Source organism: Drosophila rhopaloa, unplaced genomic scaffold, assembly GCF_018152115.1.
Source record: "Drosophila rhopaloa isolate 14029-0021.01 unplaced genomic scaffold, ASM1815211v1 contig_115, whole genome shotgun sequence".
Taxonomy (NCBI): domain Eukaryota; kingdom Metazoa; phylum Arthropoda; class Insecta; order Diptera; family Drosophilidae; genus Drosophila; species Drosophila rhopaloa.
In genome coordinates, this window is record NW_025334990.1 from 7,024,337 (window position 1) to 7,041,242 (window position 16,906).

General features: G+C 39.0%; 1 protein-coding gene across 1 annotated transcript; it reads right to left on the reverse strand.

The window, feature by feature from the left end:
* Window positions 1–348: 348 nt before the first annotated feature.
* Window positions 349–11,969, reverse strand: LOC108049275 (pro-resilin). The gene is made up of 5 exons (XM_044461872.1): window positions 11,839–11,969; window positions 11,587–11,684; window positions 1,965–2,081; window positions 1,260–1,352; window positions 349–642 (listed from the first exon to the last, which is right to left on the reverse strand). The coding sequence occupies exons 2-5, from the start codon at window positions 11,614–11,616 to the stop codon at window positions 349–351; spliced, it is 534 nt and encodes a 177-aa protein (XP_044317807.1). The 5' UTR covers window positions 11,617–11,684; window positions 11,839–11,969.
* Window positions 11,970–16,906: the final 4,937 nt, after the last annotated feature.

Below are 16,906 nucleotides of genomic sequence, written 5' to 3' on the forward strand. Positions count from 1 at the left end.
TAGATTGTCTATAAATCTGCTTTTAAACTTGTAAATTTAACGTTAATAAATTTTTTGACCACTTTTCATGTTAGTAAAATACCATAAGGGAAAATATCTTAAATTGTATTATACATTCTAAGGACAAGTTCAAGTTTCTCTAAAAAGTGGTTGAGCAAGAGCTTTTGCAAGGACGACTTCTAGAGGGCGTTTTATTATATCGTAAAGCTCAGGATTAAGCCATAGTCCAGGAAATCAAACGCCAGTGGTCGCTTTAGTTTATCAATACTTTTTATTGGTATATCGTAAGGCTTACACGTTTCGCAAGATATGTGACCCCAGCTGACCCAGTCGAAGCACCACCCACGCCTAGTACTTGTACCCACCGGCACCACCGCCGCCGCCGCCACCACCTCGTGCTCCAGGCTGGGGACCCTGCGGGAAGGTGGCCTCGCCCTCGTAGGTCACGTCCGCGTGGTAGCCCGTCTTCCAGTCGGCGGTGTAGCGGACGATCTGGGTCCGTCCGTCAGGCATCTGGACGCGGTACTCGCCGGTCACCACGTCGCCGTCGCTGGACGCCTTGTGCGCATAGTCGTTGGCGGTCTCCGGATCCTGGACGGCGTACTCGAAATCGTATGGCATGCCGGGCACATGGACATGGTCCTAATATTTAAAATTAAATACCGATTAATATTAATGCTAAAATTAGTAAGTATCTACCCATTTGTTGCCAGAAAATTATTCATTTAAGTTTGTCAATCTTGCAACTGCCATAAAATCATTCAAATGTCTTATATTTCAATAATCTAAAGCTTTAAAAAAAATCTATGACCATATAAATATTATTTTTATTTAAGTTCCTGTACTTGAAATATTTATATTTCAATTAATATAAATTTTTTTGATAATACATTTTAACCAATAAAGACATATTTTAATGTCACAGGTGCATGAGATGAAAAACTATCATTTATTATTTCTATTATATATATGTATATATAACATATTTAAATATATGTTGAAATTATCTAACTGATCTTAGAACTTTGTTGGTAGTCAATAAAAAATGTTTATTTGAGAGGTTCGTAATAATATCAGTTGTATCTCTGCAAAACCAAAATTATATTTGATCTTTTACTAGTTAAGTAATAAGTATGCGTGGTTCATTGCGTAGGTCATTAAATTGAAATATAAATTGATTGAAATTTATTTCAATGGTACATTATCAAGTGATCTTTGATATTTTTTTAATGGCTAACGATTTGTGGGAGTATACTCACATCGCCTGGCTGGCCGGGAATGTTGCGGGGAGTGCCGGGGGGTGCTGGTGGCCGGGGTCCGGGCGCTGATGGTCTGCCAGGTGGACCGGGCTTCTGTGGATTTTCAAATATTTTAGCAAATCAAAAACTATAAAAATGTTTTAAGACAATATTAAAAACTCAAAGTGGTAATCATTAGTCGATGAAAAAGTGCCCAAATAATAATTAATTATATTATAATTATAGCTCTAACTGAGACCTTATTTATTTTGCCAAAAAATATTTTTTTGTTGGCCAAAGGAAACTTGATTTGTTGAACTTCGCGTTATGGAAGTTCACCTGCATTGTGTTATTTTCGCAACGATCTGCCGTTCGCTATTGAGATCTCGAAAGGTTAACTTCCAGTCATTTTCAACTGCCAAAGCCAAAGCCCTTCACCGACCGATTCGAAATGTTGCCATCATTTTGGGCCGACATTCAGCAGCATGACGTGCAGCATTTATTGAGTTGAACCACAGCACTCTGGGTGATAAATGCGGCGACAAATCTCAACAGCCGACTGCCGACTGGAGTTGGCTGCTTTTGCCACTGCCACTGCCTCTACCTCTGCCTGCAACTGGAACTGCTCCCAGAATGATGGCCGTAATTAGTCCGTTGACTGGGATTCAATTTGGGGCGGTTGACCAGGCCACACGGCCAGATAACTCAGATTGGATCTGTACTCACGAATGGGGTCTTGGGCTCCGAGTAGTCGTAGCCGTTCTTGGTGGGCGGGAGGTATGCGTTGGATCCAGGGGCGATCTGGGCGTAGGCATAGGCACTGATGGCAGCGAGGGATAAGCTCTGCAAAACAATATAAAATACAATTTAGTAAATGCTTAATCACCCATAAATCACAATAAAATGTAAAGTTTCCTCTCCCACCAAAGACTTTAAAGATAGTCAGTAAGGTCTAAAATGTCTTCGAATATGTTGTTAGAGATTTCAACTCAAAACAAGAGAGAACGCTATAGTCGGGTGCCCCGACTATCAGATACCCGTTACTCAGGTAAAGGGAGTGCGAGGGAGATGGAGATAGAAACTTTGATCACGCATAACTTTTTAACGAATGGTCCGATTTGAAAAATTTCTTCTACATTTCGATAGGTATTGATAAACACAATAAAACTGCATTTTTACTTTTCCGAAATATTTCAATTTTTAAAATCGAATATAAGCGATTGTGGGAGTTAAAGGGGGCGTGGCACCTTTTTGAAACAAACTTGCGCTGCGTAGGAACTCCTAGAATCTGCATGCAAAATGCCAATCTTCTAGCTTTTATAGTTTCCGAGATCTCAGCGTTCATACGGACAGACAGACAGACGGACAGACAGACGGACAGACGGACAGACGGACATGGCTATATCGACTCGGCTAGTGACACCGATCAAGAATATATATACTTTATAGGGTCGGAAACGCTTCCTTCTAGCTGTTACATACTTTTGCACGAATACAATATACCCTTTTACTCTACGAGTAACGGGTATAACTAATAACCTATTAATCGTAGCAAACCAAATAAATACTAGATTTGGTTTCAACATTTTATAATATTTAAAAAAATACAAGGTTAAGCGAGAAGATAATTCAATACGAAATTATTTAAAGAAAAATAAATTATTTTAATAATTTGTTGTATTTGATATAAAGCTGGTTTTTGCTTCTTTCTTAATTTCAGTTAATAATATTTTATGTATGTCGAAAAATAATTTTGTAATCTCTAAAGTGCACGTATTAGGTTAATTTCAGAGATTTTTCCGGTGTAAGAAGGTGTTCATTTAGTGCGACATTATATCAGTGACTTAAAGGTTAAATTAAGAGGGCGAATTGAAAAGTGAACGGTTGCAAATGGATGTAGAAGCGGCGATAAGATCGCGTCTGACATTCAGCTCCAGCGGTGGAGCAGGTGCATCCAAAGCCAAAGCGGCTGCAATTTATTTAGAACGTGCCCGAAAGGCGTTTGCTCATCGCCCGCAAAAGGGCAGCAAATGGCGGAGGTTAGTGGCGATCTGCCGCCGATTCCGCTCTTTAAACACGGCTAATTGACACATGGACATCGCATGCTGGTGACGGCAGCTCGTCAACGCGGCCACATTGCAGATTGCAGCCATCCATCAGTTGGCTGACAGCCGCCGGTCAACCAGTTGCCATAACCACTTGGCCAAGCCGCTGGGCTTCTGCTTCTGCCTGTCATCTAATGTATGTTTTTCTCTGTTTTTTTTTGCCAACTGCCAACTTTTCAATTTACATGCTGCAAACGGATTGCGGAAATGCTGCACTGGCACTAAATTACTCACAGCCCGCGAATATATTCTATGCGGCAATGCTGGGGCATTGATCATTATTATCATTAGCATCCCAGGTGGGAACTGCTTTACATTGTTTGCTGATTAGTTGTGTGTGCATATCGCTTAATTGCACATACGACGTGTGGGCCAAACGTGTAACTTCAGCCACTTGGGAATCTATTTGGTCAAGGAAAGCGGGATTCCGCTTCGCACGAGGCTTTCCCATGGATAAACTCACTTGAATATATAATCGCGATGTGGAATCTATTTTCTCGAAAATATAAATAACTTTAATTGAATATTTCGTATACCAAGGGGTGTCAGGCATCAATTTTTTTTGCAAGCTTTTTAAACATTCTAAATATATATTACACATAAAACTATTTATAGTTCACCTTCTCGGATATGTCATTAACAATTTGTTATTTTAGTATTCCTAGCCACAATACTTATATACTTATATTTATATATTTCGTATGGCCTCAAGCATTATGATATAAGTTTAGTTGCCCAGTGGTTTCTTATATTTATTACGAAATATGAAAAACTAATTATGTTTTAATATTCCGGATATTGGACATTTTTCTTGTGGTTTTTAATATTAAGTCTTTTAAACTATATCATAAATCCTTGTTTTAATTAAACCCCTGCCTATCCACTTTATTAATGCTTTCCCCTTAAATTTAATGCTACGTATCAGGCAATTTCCGACGGTATTTTATACATGTTGTTCACCCATCAACTGAACTGAAATTTAAATTAATTAACTCCACTAAAGTTTCCGCAATTACCTTGCTGGGTGGTCCTAACCTTCGGGCTCTTCAAGTACAAAACTCGAAACGGCAACAGACACAAAAAACCTGGCCAATAAGCATGTCAACGGCAATTTTGCATGTAAAACAAATGTAATTATGTGTAGCCGGCCCAGCAACTACAAAAAAAAAATCACTCAGTGCAGTTGACTTCAATAAAATAACGGCAAATAATTTGCGTGTTAATTAAATAAAAGGTAAAAGAGCCGCAAAATAAATTGCGGCAACTTGACGACAGCGGAAATTTAATGGACAAGAGGGAGGAGGAGTTGCCAAAAATTGCAGATTACCAAGATGCAACGGAAGATACAGACAATGTTGGTAGAAGCGGAGGAATCGAGTCAACAGTCTGGTTGGAAAATTGAGACAATCAGGCAATGAATCGCTGGATTTTTAAGATGGCCACGGTGGGCTTAAGTTGGTGAAAATAAAATATTTTAGACAAATTTAATTTGATAGGGTTTCTATATTGACATTTAAAATTGTTTTAAACATTTTTTTTACATTTTTTCTAAGCCCATTAATTTACAAAATTTTTTTGTATTAAGCTAAATTATTAAACATTAACTCACTTCCTTTGAATTAGAAAATATTAATAAAATGTCTAACAATGATTAAAGAAATATAGTTGTCTTTTAAAAAAAAATATTTGTAAAAACTAATATTTGGTTTTCTTTTAAAATTGTATGATTTATGGAAAAGATATACATTTTTAAAAAAATTTTTCAGCTTGGCTATGTATTTAATCTCTCCTGCTTCGCTAAATTTCTTAAGGTTTTTGTAATATGTGTAGTACTCTTCCTAAATGCATCTTTTTAGAAAATAGATAATTTCCTTTCGCCTTGGCAACCGCGATAATTACATTCTCTACCTTTATGTGGTTCAACTTCTGTTCTCATTGTGGAAAAATGTACATCAGACTGAAGGTTCTCCTTGGGTTGCCATGGTATGTGGGTCTCCCATTTGCCATGGTTGGTGGCCAGCAGCACCTTGACTCGGTGTGGAACGGCAGGCATTGATCTTGCCCCGATGGTGCTACCAAAATAGCAGTCTATGATTAAGATTTCTAGCCAAGTGCCCGCACTTTTATTGCTCATCGCACGCAGGTTTGCCCCACTCCAAAAGGCACGAGCCGGCTCGCATTGAAGCATCATTAATCGTGCACAATCCAATAAATTAACAATTGTTTGCTTTGTCCGGCTTATTATTAAATAGCCATTATGCAGCAGCTATGTTGCTGCCGTTGGGCGGACTGAGTTGTTAATTACATCAATGAGCTCTTTGCAAATAATTTGTTTTATTAAATCAACAAGTTTTGTTCGAGCGATTCCATAATTAATCATCGAGAATAGAAGTTTGTGCGGAAGTCCGTCAAAAAGTTGAAATATGTTCAACTATGTTGGAGTACGAGCTTGTACTTCAGTTCTAGACAGAATATTGTGTCCGCCCACTGGTCACTCAAGTCGAGGGCCACCCAGAACATGGAATAAATATTGTTTAAATTAATTATAGGTAAAGATGTAGATTTTTTTTTCCATTAAGCTTATAGGTCAACCCACCTCCGGGTATCCACTGAGTTTTGCATACTATAAATAAATAATAATTGTGCAAATCCTCACATTTGTCGGACTCCCCGCTCACATTAGATCACGACCCAGTTTACAGAGTCGGATGCCGAATTGCAGCGTTCCGCTTAGATGTATTTATTTATGACAATCGCCTTTTGAGTGCGGCTTAAATGGCAAACTCGAGTGTCTGGAGCTGAGTTGATTTATGGGCGGTTAGCATTTAATATGCTTAAGCCGATCGCATCGGATCGCAACGGATTGGCCAAGTCGAGTCAAGAAGTTTATGGTGGCAATAAAAATGTTTACGCAAAATGTCTTCATAAAAATCTAGACAGTGGGGTGCTGCTGTTTCATTTATTTTAATTAATTTAATTGGCCCCTGTCTGGGAAAGGAGTTTACTCTTCCATTTGAGATCTCAGTTTTTGCTTCGAATTGTACCATGGCATTTTGTTGGTTTTGTGGGCCTGCTATTAAGACGTCATCGGGTCTGGAAGCGTATGGATTTTACAATGGTTGCATCATTTTGGAGCGGCGGCACCTTAGACAACTCCAGCAGCATTCTGCAACGCCCACACTTGGTCGATGGATGAGGTTCGGCTGGGGCTTCCTACTTATGGATGCCATGTTGTCTTAATTTATGGAATTTTTTCACATTTTTTTCAGCTGCCTCTCAGCGCAGCTGCTTCCCAGCAATTACCAGAGTAACAACCGAAAAAAGTCCCCTACATAGATGTTAGATTAACATGCACTTGCAACACACGACACGACTTCGCGTCGCGACTCGTTCAGTAGAACAACAAACATTTGGTTGACCTTTTCATCGCCATCTCCATCTCCATCTGCATCTGCATCGCTCTGTTGCTCTGTTGCACTGTTGCATGTTGCATGTTGCTGTGCGGTTTTTCGCCTCTTTTTCGCTGCTCTCCCCCAGTTTTGGGGCATTGAAATGCAAATTTGGCAAAATAAAAGTTAATGGGCCATGTGAATGGCAGGCGGCGGGAGAAGAGAGCTTTGCAATGGGAAATGACTTTTATTGCAGTTTGCTGCTTCAGTCTTTTGTTGCAACTTGCCAGCCGATTTCAATCAACTCTTTTTTCTTTCCTTGTGCAATGGGTTTTGAGCCAGAGTTCCCAGCTGTTTGCCAAAGAGTCACGTGCCCGGCGGCCACAAGGACAATGCCAAAGATCAAAGGTTGCCCAGCTTGTCTCACGACTCGAGCTCCTTGGGGATTCGCCTCTGATAAGTCAATTTCTTCTGCAGCAATTCCCCTTAAATCTCGGTAGATCGTAAATTATTAGGTCCCACTCATACACCACATTAACCCTATTTAACCCGAAATAACACACCCACATCAACACAACAAAGCCGCCAGCCAGCCAGTGCATAGAGATATTAACCTTTTAAATAACCAAAAAAAAAACGAGCGAGAAAAAAACGTATAAATTATATGTTACCATCGAATAGTTCAAGTAGTTGTTTATGGTCAGCTATGAATTTGCAAATTGTTCAGCCACAGGCACAATTACTTAAAATGTTATAAAAATCTATGTGGGAGCTTCTTGAAGGGATCATTATAAAGGCGAATTCAGATTTTAAAATATGGCCGTTTAATTTCGAGTAAATGATAAATTGCTAATATATTCTTTTGTTATAAATTTACGAAATTTGCATTTAAATGTTATTAGAAACTGAATTCTGAGATTATGCAACTGATTTATTTTAATAAATTTACAAATAGTTTTAAAAATAGATTCAAATGTTCTGCTAAAACTACAACTACTATGATTGTTTTTATGTGAAAAATAAAACTTTTGAAGTTTTTCCCACATACGCCATTTAAATGTTACAATTTTGGTCAAAACCCCAGTGAACTAATTTTCCAATTGCCAGCTGTTGTGGAGCCGCAAAAACGCCGACCAAATAACACTTGCAGCCAGAATAGTGCAATTAAAAATTCCTCGCCCAAGGGAAACAAGGAGATGGCTCCTCTTATACACATTGCGCATACGCCGCGTTGGACGCTTTGGTTTTGGTTGGGCAATTAGCGGATTCGGAGGCGGAGGCTGGGCTGGGCTCGGCTTTTGTAATCAGCTGAAATTTCGATTTAATTAGATTACCACACACACATACAAAGGCGCAGATGGTTGGCTGGTTACCATTTTCCCTTCCAAAACCCCCCCCACTTGAATTTCAGACAATTCTGCTGCACTTGCCGCTTGCTCAAGCGTCATTAATTTTTTGCGATTTGGGTTTTCTTCGGTTGAATTTTTTTCCTCCGGCATTCAAGCCATTGCCAAAGACAATAAAAACCGCACAAAGATGCAGCAAATATCGGCGAAGCCGCAAAATTGCATACACCCAAGGCAGAAGAATGGGTCTGAGCGCCCGTCGACGACCCCCGGGCTCAATTACCTAAGCACAGATCAGCTTTGAGGCAATGCCAATCGGCAACGGGCAAAATCTGGCAAATCTGCCAAATTATTTCAATTAAAATTGAATTTGTAATGCAACTGGGGAATGATACTAAATGATCGAAGGGGGAATACGCTGCTAAAAAATAAGAATAACTACATAAAAGCAATAAAGTTTGTATATTGAACTTAATGACAAGAGTAGCTTATTTTCTTGTTGATATTTTATCATGTGCTTCTCTTGACATAATGTTTAATCATTCAGATTTTCAGTAAATTGTCAGGCCATTAGAGCAGAGCTTTATGTCATCTATAAAATAATATTTTTTATGTTGAAATAAAATAATAAAGCCAGCTGAAATATAAAGTTTTATTTCAATGGCATCAGGTTTTGAGGCTGTAAATTATTTATGGATTTAACCAAAAGCCTGCCATAATGCATTTATCCTTTTGAAATACTCTTCACATATCCATCATTCATTGGGCAATCGCTCACACTCGAATCGTCAGCAGTCAAGAGACGGCGATGAAAGGGTTTTGACCAGGCATGCGATATATTGGCCATAATCAGGCGGCTCTAATCAGAATCAGAGGCAGCATTGACCCGGCTGTATTCACAATTCCCCCTTCGATGTGGCCAAATTACAACAATTCAGCATTTGCAGAATGCTGAATGCAGAATGCAGGCTTCGACTTTCGGCTTTCGGCTTTGCCAGCTCATCAACAACGGACTCAAATATCAAACTGTGAATATTTTAGCTTTGTCATTTGAAATTCAAAAGCGTGCCCAAACGGCATTCGGTGGCTTCCTATCGCCAGCCATTGCCGCCAATCGTTTCTCGGATTCTTCGTTACCAGTTCTCCAATTTTCGCGTGCGAAAATGAGCAGCTGGATCATCGGCATTAATATGCACCAGCAGTTGGGCATCACTTGGGGTGTGTGTGTGTGTGTGTGTGTGTGCGGGTGGTGTGCGAGTAGTTGGATTTTCCGGCTGGAGGGAAACTGCTGAAATTAACATGTAAAACATGCTCGCCATGATGTTCTCAAAAGCCCGTCCACTCGACTGGCCAGCGGCCATTTGTCTATCGAGTGTCTGCCGCTGGTGGGCGGAAGTTGGGCTCCTGGTTTTTATTTTGGTTCGGGTCCTTGTCTGCTGTTTTTGGCCTCGACCAGGCCAAAACAAAAATGGAGCAAAAAAAGGGCTTTGGGGAAACGGAATCGCGCTGGTGAAAAGTCAAAAAGTTACAAGCGGCAAATTACACGCGTCTGGCTGGAGTTCTACTCTCTTCTCTCAAACTCTATTTCTTTTCTACCGTCTGCGTTACCTTTTGGCAGTTATCTGCTTGGCAGACCAGACGCCCAGAGCTGGAGCAGTGCACTGGGAGAAATGGGTCATAAGTTAGTCAGAAAAATATTGATATCGAAGTTGAAATTGCAGAGCTATTGCAGAGCTATAAACTTTCTCCTTATTTTTGATCAGCGTTAAGCGCATTAAACATACTTTTATGTATGCATAAACGAAAATGAATAGGTTAAAATTTTATAGCGTTCTTTAAAAATTAATATATGCCTAATAATTGTGTCCTCTTGAAAAAAGGATAGCTAATATATTTATAATTGTTTGTTATATTTTCCCTTGGTGCTCGCATAACGAGGCATGGGTGAAAGGACGGGACTTTGGATGGATCCCAGACAGTGCGGTCTTATGTCTGGACCTGCATTGCATCCAAGTGTCGCACCAACAATTTAACACGCCCCAGTTACAACAAAAAGAGCAGCCAGCGACACTCAAGTCTGTTTTATTTTGTTGCCTGCTTAAGGGCGTCGTCCCAAAACGCGATTCAAAATGCTTTAACAAAAGCGAGCAAGTGAAAGTATCCTGGGTTTTGTAAATGTGGAGTTGATTGCGGCTTAAGTTTGTGATAACTGAAAGGTTGACCCTCCCTGGGAATGTATACAAATGTGTAACTGAGCAACAATATCACTTTCAATAGACGAGAAACTTCTCAAACTCGAAACACCTTCCTAAGTTGGTATGGATTACATTTGTATCCAATACTAACTTTTTTAAATTACATAATTTAATTTTTTAGGTAATCATTAATTTATAAACCCGTTAGATTTATAAGGATAAATCATATATATATAAGGATAAAACTAACTCACTAAGTTTTAACTTGAGTTAAAGCTTCTTAAAAATTTGAGGGAAGGATGCTAACAAATTATTTAAGGTTATTTAAAGTTAGTTTATAATAAACAATACACCTTTTCAGTTTGCCCTTTAATTTGTATTTAGAAAATAGATATGGGAGTGTAGTTAGGGAAGTGTAAATTTTCGATAAATAGGCGGAATAATTGAATACAATATTTTGTTCATTTCCATTAAGAGCAATCGGAAGTTTTACAAAGAAAATTCCGAGTAAGAAAACTTCAGATTGCCAAAACTATATTTACATTTGTCAGAAGAGAAAAAGGGCTTGCAATTTTCTTCAGATGGGACCTAAATGCGAAAGCGAAAAAATGTTACCAACATGTGTCCCCCGCCTGCTAACCTTTTAGCCTCCTTCAGTTAAGTGTTTAGTTGGGAACAATCAAGGGATATTGCTTAGATCTGGGGCGTATTTTACGTGGCTCTTGGCACGCACAGATGTTGCCAAATATTGTATTTGTATCCGCACAGAGGAGTACATATATTAACCAGAGCGGAGTGGAACACTTAAGTGTCTTCGATTATTTGCAATTTGTTCGAATCGCCGGGGTTACTTTGTCCCCTTCGCCACTTGACTTTCGCATGTGGATTTGGATGATGATGAGAGGCTTTGTGGCAGACGTGTGGCAAGTTATGCAATCGTTTTCGTTGCCATTGACGGCAAGTGTTACAAAAAAGAAAACCTAACTGTTTGCCAGCCACTTGAAACTACCAGTTTGATGGGTAGTTTCCCTCAGTTTCCCTGACAAATCCCATTTAAAGTTCCCCTAAGCCGCAGCAGAAAAATGACATTGTATCCGAAAAAGGACACTGAGTGACCACCAGCCGTTTTCCTGCCAGCGATAAACAAATTTGACATATAACGAGCTTAACTTGCTGGCCTTTCCACATAGTTTTGCTTTAGCCAAAGGACATGCCTGCGAAATCTCATATGATTTGTTTGGCCAACTGATTTATTTAGGCTTAGCTTTTTTCTCTTCAAAATAGATGGCCTTGTTTTGTTTAAAAATACTTACAAGCAGCACGAACGACTTGAAGGACATCATGTTGTTAGTTGAGTTTCGATTTTATCTTCAAACGATGGCAAAAAATAATGTATCCACAACGCCGCTGGCTGAAGTTGAAATCGAATTAAATTTATTAGATTTTTGGAACTAAAATCAGAGCTTGGTTTTATATTTATTTATATTTTTGGTTTATTTATTGCACATCATTTAATTTGCAGTCCTTTTGGCACTGTGGTTTTATTAAAAAACTTTGACTCTTACTTTCACTGGGCGATGGGGGGGTTGAGGGTTTTTTTTCGAGGGAGGATATCTCAACTATGAAAATCTATTAAGGAGTAGTTTTTTTTATTCGGCTGTTTTGATTTTCCTAGACAACCGCACGAAGTACACGAACGTTTTGAATTAGGTTAGACAATGGAGATGCGCTTGCTTTTTATAATAAACGCTCGTGACGCTGGCAGCGGCGGCGACAGCGACGGCGACGGCGGCAGCGACGGAAGCAGCGGCGTTCGCGTTGCCAACTGCACCTAAAAGTAACAACGAAAAAGCGGTTTGAAAAATTGAGGCAAGTCTAGCGCCTAACTTCTAGATCATCTGCCCCAGCCGCTCATGGCGCTCAGAATGGCCAAGAGAGAGAGAATGGCCTGAACGCTCTCTGTTGGCCAAGTGTTGAGGTGGTGAAAAATGTTGCAGATCATCGTTGAGGCACGATCATTGCGACGCTGGGGAGCGCGATGATAAATGAATGGGTTAGACGATGATGAAGCCGGGGCGGATGTATAACAAGTCGGAGCCTGCAACGCCCCGAATGACTTCATTAAATACTTGGCCATTAAATACTCGGCCAAATTTGATATTTAAGCTTTTATGAGGCTGGCCCTCGGGCGCTGCAGTTGAAATCGAGACGAGACGAAAATGTCACTGGGAATGTCAGATGATAGGTTTCGGCGACTTGGCTTCCAAAGATACAGTCGCCCTTTCTGTTTGATTTTTCTTATTTTTGGTTTTTTTTTTTTGTCTGTTTGCCTTTTGGGAAAGCAGCAGAAGCAGAACATAGAATAAGTTTTGGTGAGAAATACGTGATGCGGCTGCCTGGGGAAAATTGCACAAGCTGCAAACGTGTTCATGTGGCGTCCCAATTTCCCGCAGCACCTCTACCTCTGCCAAAATGCAATCTATGACGTGAGGCTCATGCCAAAGAGTCGAGGGCCCAAACTTATCCATTGGCCATCATTGCACAAGGCTCGAAGACGTGTCGAGGGCTTTGAGCCGACTTCCTCCTTCCTTTCTTCCTTCCTTCCGTCAGGCATCAAATCCCATAACCAATTAACCTTGAATGTATCATATATTTCTGTACCATCCGAGATTAAATAACAATTAAAAGCAATCTATTTTCGATGACTGATTTCAGAGTTTCTTCACATTTTTATTGACCACTTGCGAGGTGATGATGTGTGCGTGCCTGCGATATTAAAATTAGATATTGAAATTATGATGGGAAGCAACCAACCGAAAAATAACTACACTTTCAAAGAGCTCATCTTACAGTCAGTGGTGGGAATATTTGTGTACCTAGGTAAAAAAGCTATTTTAATATTTTAAAGATTTTTGTTTCATCATTTTTAGTTAACTGTGGAGTTGTAGGTTAAAAAATAAAAATGTCCGTTGATGGCAAGGATATCAAAATATCCAGATTGCTTGTTTTTATTTAATTTGTAATCTAATTACAGGAATGTTTTATTATTGTGTGATTTAAAAAAGTTCTGAGGTTAAATTGAATCGGGGTCACCAATCGCTTAATTCAATTGAATATTAAAATATATATATTATTATAAATTTTTGAAGATTTCTTTCGACAATCTGCAGTAACAAAAAGGTTATAAAATTTTCCAACGATTTTATACTTGTATCATTAGTTTATTTTGTATATATTAAGTATATAATTTGGAACTCATTTTAATAATAATTTTTATTAACTTTTCAGATAAAGTATATAATATAAAGACAAGATAAAAGGTACCTTATTTTGTATATATTTAGCCCTTTACTGTGTACCTTATGTGCTGAAAAGAGTACCTTTTCCATCAACTCTTACACCTGCTGCCATGGTCCAATGGACCGCTATGAAAAGTAATTGAACAACTTTTGGTTACTTTTAACTTTTGATTTCCGTGACACTTGAGCTGCGGAGATGTGTGTGAGCCCCGAACACACTTCTTCACGTGGAGGCGAACGTACTGTCAAAACCGTCTTAACAACATAATACCCGCCAACAATCGGGGCCACACTGAAATTTCTTTGAGCCGCTCTTCAATGAAGTGCATTTTGTGGTAGCTGCGATTACGAAAATATTTCGACTTAAAATGTAATTAGAGCAGTGTGATGGGGCGAATTTTATATAATAGCGCCAAGTGCAAGTTGTGTTGAAAATTTCCTTTTGATTCGTTCAACAATAACTTGACATCAATTGGGCAACTTTTGTTTCGCTGTCATTGCCTTGGCAGCTGTTGCCGCCGTTGCAGTTTTGGTTTCTTCAGTTTTCGATCATTTTTCAAAATGTCCAAACTAATAAAGTTTTGCAAATTTCCCGCTTAATTCATCAAGTGGACACTTGAGAGCTCCAAGCGAAACGGAAGCAAAACTTAGTCAAACATCTCGTGGGCTTCAATAGCCATTTGTGTTGTTTTTTTTTTGTTGTCGCCCATCTGTTGACATTTTAAAGTTTATTGAATTGTTGCACCAAGAAGAAAAAAAAATTAACATTTAAAAGAATAGACTCAAATTCTGCAGCAGAAGCATTTAAGATGATTTTTCCTCGAATTTGTTTTACCCATTTCGTGCAACATTCAGGCGAATCACCTGTTGATGGTTGTTGCTGGTTTTGTTGTTATTGCTGATGGTGTTGTTGTTGTTGCTGGTAGTGTTGCTGTTGCCGTAGAACCAAAATACATTCCAATCCCCAGCAAGGCGCACCTTTTTTAAGCTAAAAATGAGTGAATTAGAATAGCCAACTATGTAATTGCCGCATTTTATTGCCACCAGCAATGGATGTTGCTGTTGTAGTTGCTGTTGTTGCTGCTGTTGTTGCTGCTGTTGTTGCTGCTGTTGTTGCTGTTGCTGCTGCCATGGCTGGCATTGTTATTGTTGTCTCGACTATTGTTGCAACTTAGCCTAATGCTTTTGTTGCTATTGCGGCTTCTGTTGTTGTTGTGGTGGCTTGATGTTGCTGCTGTGCTTCCAACTGTTGCTGCCGCTGTGGCCCTCTGAATTTGGTGTGAGAAGTGGTCGAAGACGCGGCGATCTTTGTTTTATTTTTGTTTTAAGTCCAGACGAATGATTTGCATTTTTTTCGGCGCAGAGGCGCGTTTTTTTCCATTTGCTATTTATAGACTAAATGTCTTGGACTTCTGATGGAATAAACGGAGTTTCCGATAGACTCATGGTGAAGGCGCATCAAATGTCGTTCGATTTGCTTGGCATTTCCCCATGATCATATCTGTTACACAGAAAATAATTTAAATTATATAAGAGATAATATTCAAAAGATAATATTCAAAAAATAAAATGGAAAATATTTATTTAATCTTTTAATGCTAAAACTTAAAATATAAATATGATCTAAATAAATGCAAATATATAGGGATTTCTTAATAATGTCCTAATTTTTGAATGCTTGGAGTTAGCAAGGTCACATTTTGAATTTGTGGATTGTAAGTCAAATTCAAATCCGCTTCAGGAAGGCCTCACACATTTTTTGTATATTAATTGTTTGGAATTTTTCTTGAGGTTTTAGCTTCTGAGCAATCACGTTTTCTGCTTTTCTCATTAAAAACTTATAGTGTAATGATCATTTAAAGTTGCTAAAGGCTGCTTTGATTGCTTTCATTACGGCCATCTCCTTCCTTCTGATTTGATTTGATCTCTTTGCCGGAGTTTCCTGTTGATTGCTCTCATTATTCCAGCGAGCAACTGTGATAAGTTTTTCCAGCGCTGCTGCAACAATCTTCGGGCTAAAGTCGAGCTTTCCCTGTCACTTGCCACACTTGCCACCATTTTTCTTAATGGAAATTTTCATGCTCTTGGCTTTTCTTTAGACAAATTAAGCGAATTTTTTCTTCGTTCACACCTTCTCCAACTTGTGCATCCTCATTGTCATCGTCATCTTCTGCACTTGCGTTCATTGCACCCAAAAAAAGAAGAGAAGAATGAATTCGAGGCAGGCCAAGTGAAGGAAAAAGTTGTGGAAAACTTTGCACCTAACATAAATCACATCTCAGACCACGCTACCCGCCCTTCGGCCACGCCCATTCGCAGTGTGTGTGTGTGTGTGGGTGCATTTGCATATTCCAATTTTGCATTTAATCAATTTACACCCATCCACACAAAAACACTGCAAAATAATGGAGGATGGTAACTCTGGCAGCTAGACAATTACCCGCATTCCCTGACATCTCCTGCCTGCTCACATCATTTATCCTTGTTAATTTTTATTTAGCCAGCTAAGGAAAAAATCCCTCAGCTCTCGTTACCCTACAGGATTCATCCCGGGGATCTTGAGCGATTGAGCCGTAACCTGCGCTGACTTGTTTACGTGTTTTCTCTGAAGCACGGATACAAAAGCGCAGATACAGATACCCGGATTCACTCCGGCTCTGTGGGTGGCACCTGTAGTCCATCCGGTCCAAATAGCTGACTGCAACAGACGTTGAACAAGTTAAGCGGAAACGAGGACAAAGGACATTTTTGACTGAGACACACGTCCCACGCAGACTGGTATTAACCTGCAGTCAATTAAATGCGCTCTGAATCAAGTAAATCAATTCCATCAATTCTCTGTGTATTTTATTTAAGTGGTTCTACTTTTAAAAGTGTTCTAAAAAATCTGTGGTTGCAAAATTGGAAATAAGATAGCCATAAACCTTAGTTTTAGATTAGTGCAAATCATTTCCATCCTTTAGATAAAAATAAAAATTGCAAGTTACTAGTAAAAGTTAAAGATAGTTTTTATTATTGTTTGGCTGTAAATGTTTTTTTTATAAATTTTACTAGATTCATTGATCATAAAATGAAAAATGAAGCCCCTTGAATATTTTTATTTTTAGACTGGTCTAACAACTTTTAATTAAACGATTGTCCCAATTGGCTTAATATTAGTTTTTTTAACTAAATATTTTGTCTTATTTACTTTACTGCCAGATGGCTACCTAGCCATGGATAAACTCTTAAATAATGCTAAAATTAACGACATTAAATTAAGGGAAACCGCAAAACTAAATTATATACCCCCACCTTCGAATCAAGGAAATTCTCCAAATAGCTTTGCCAAATT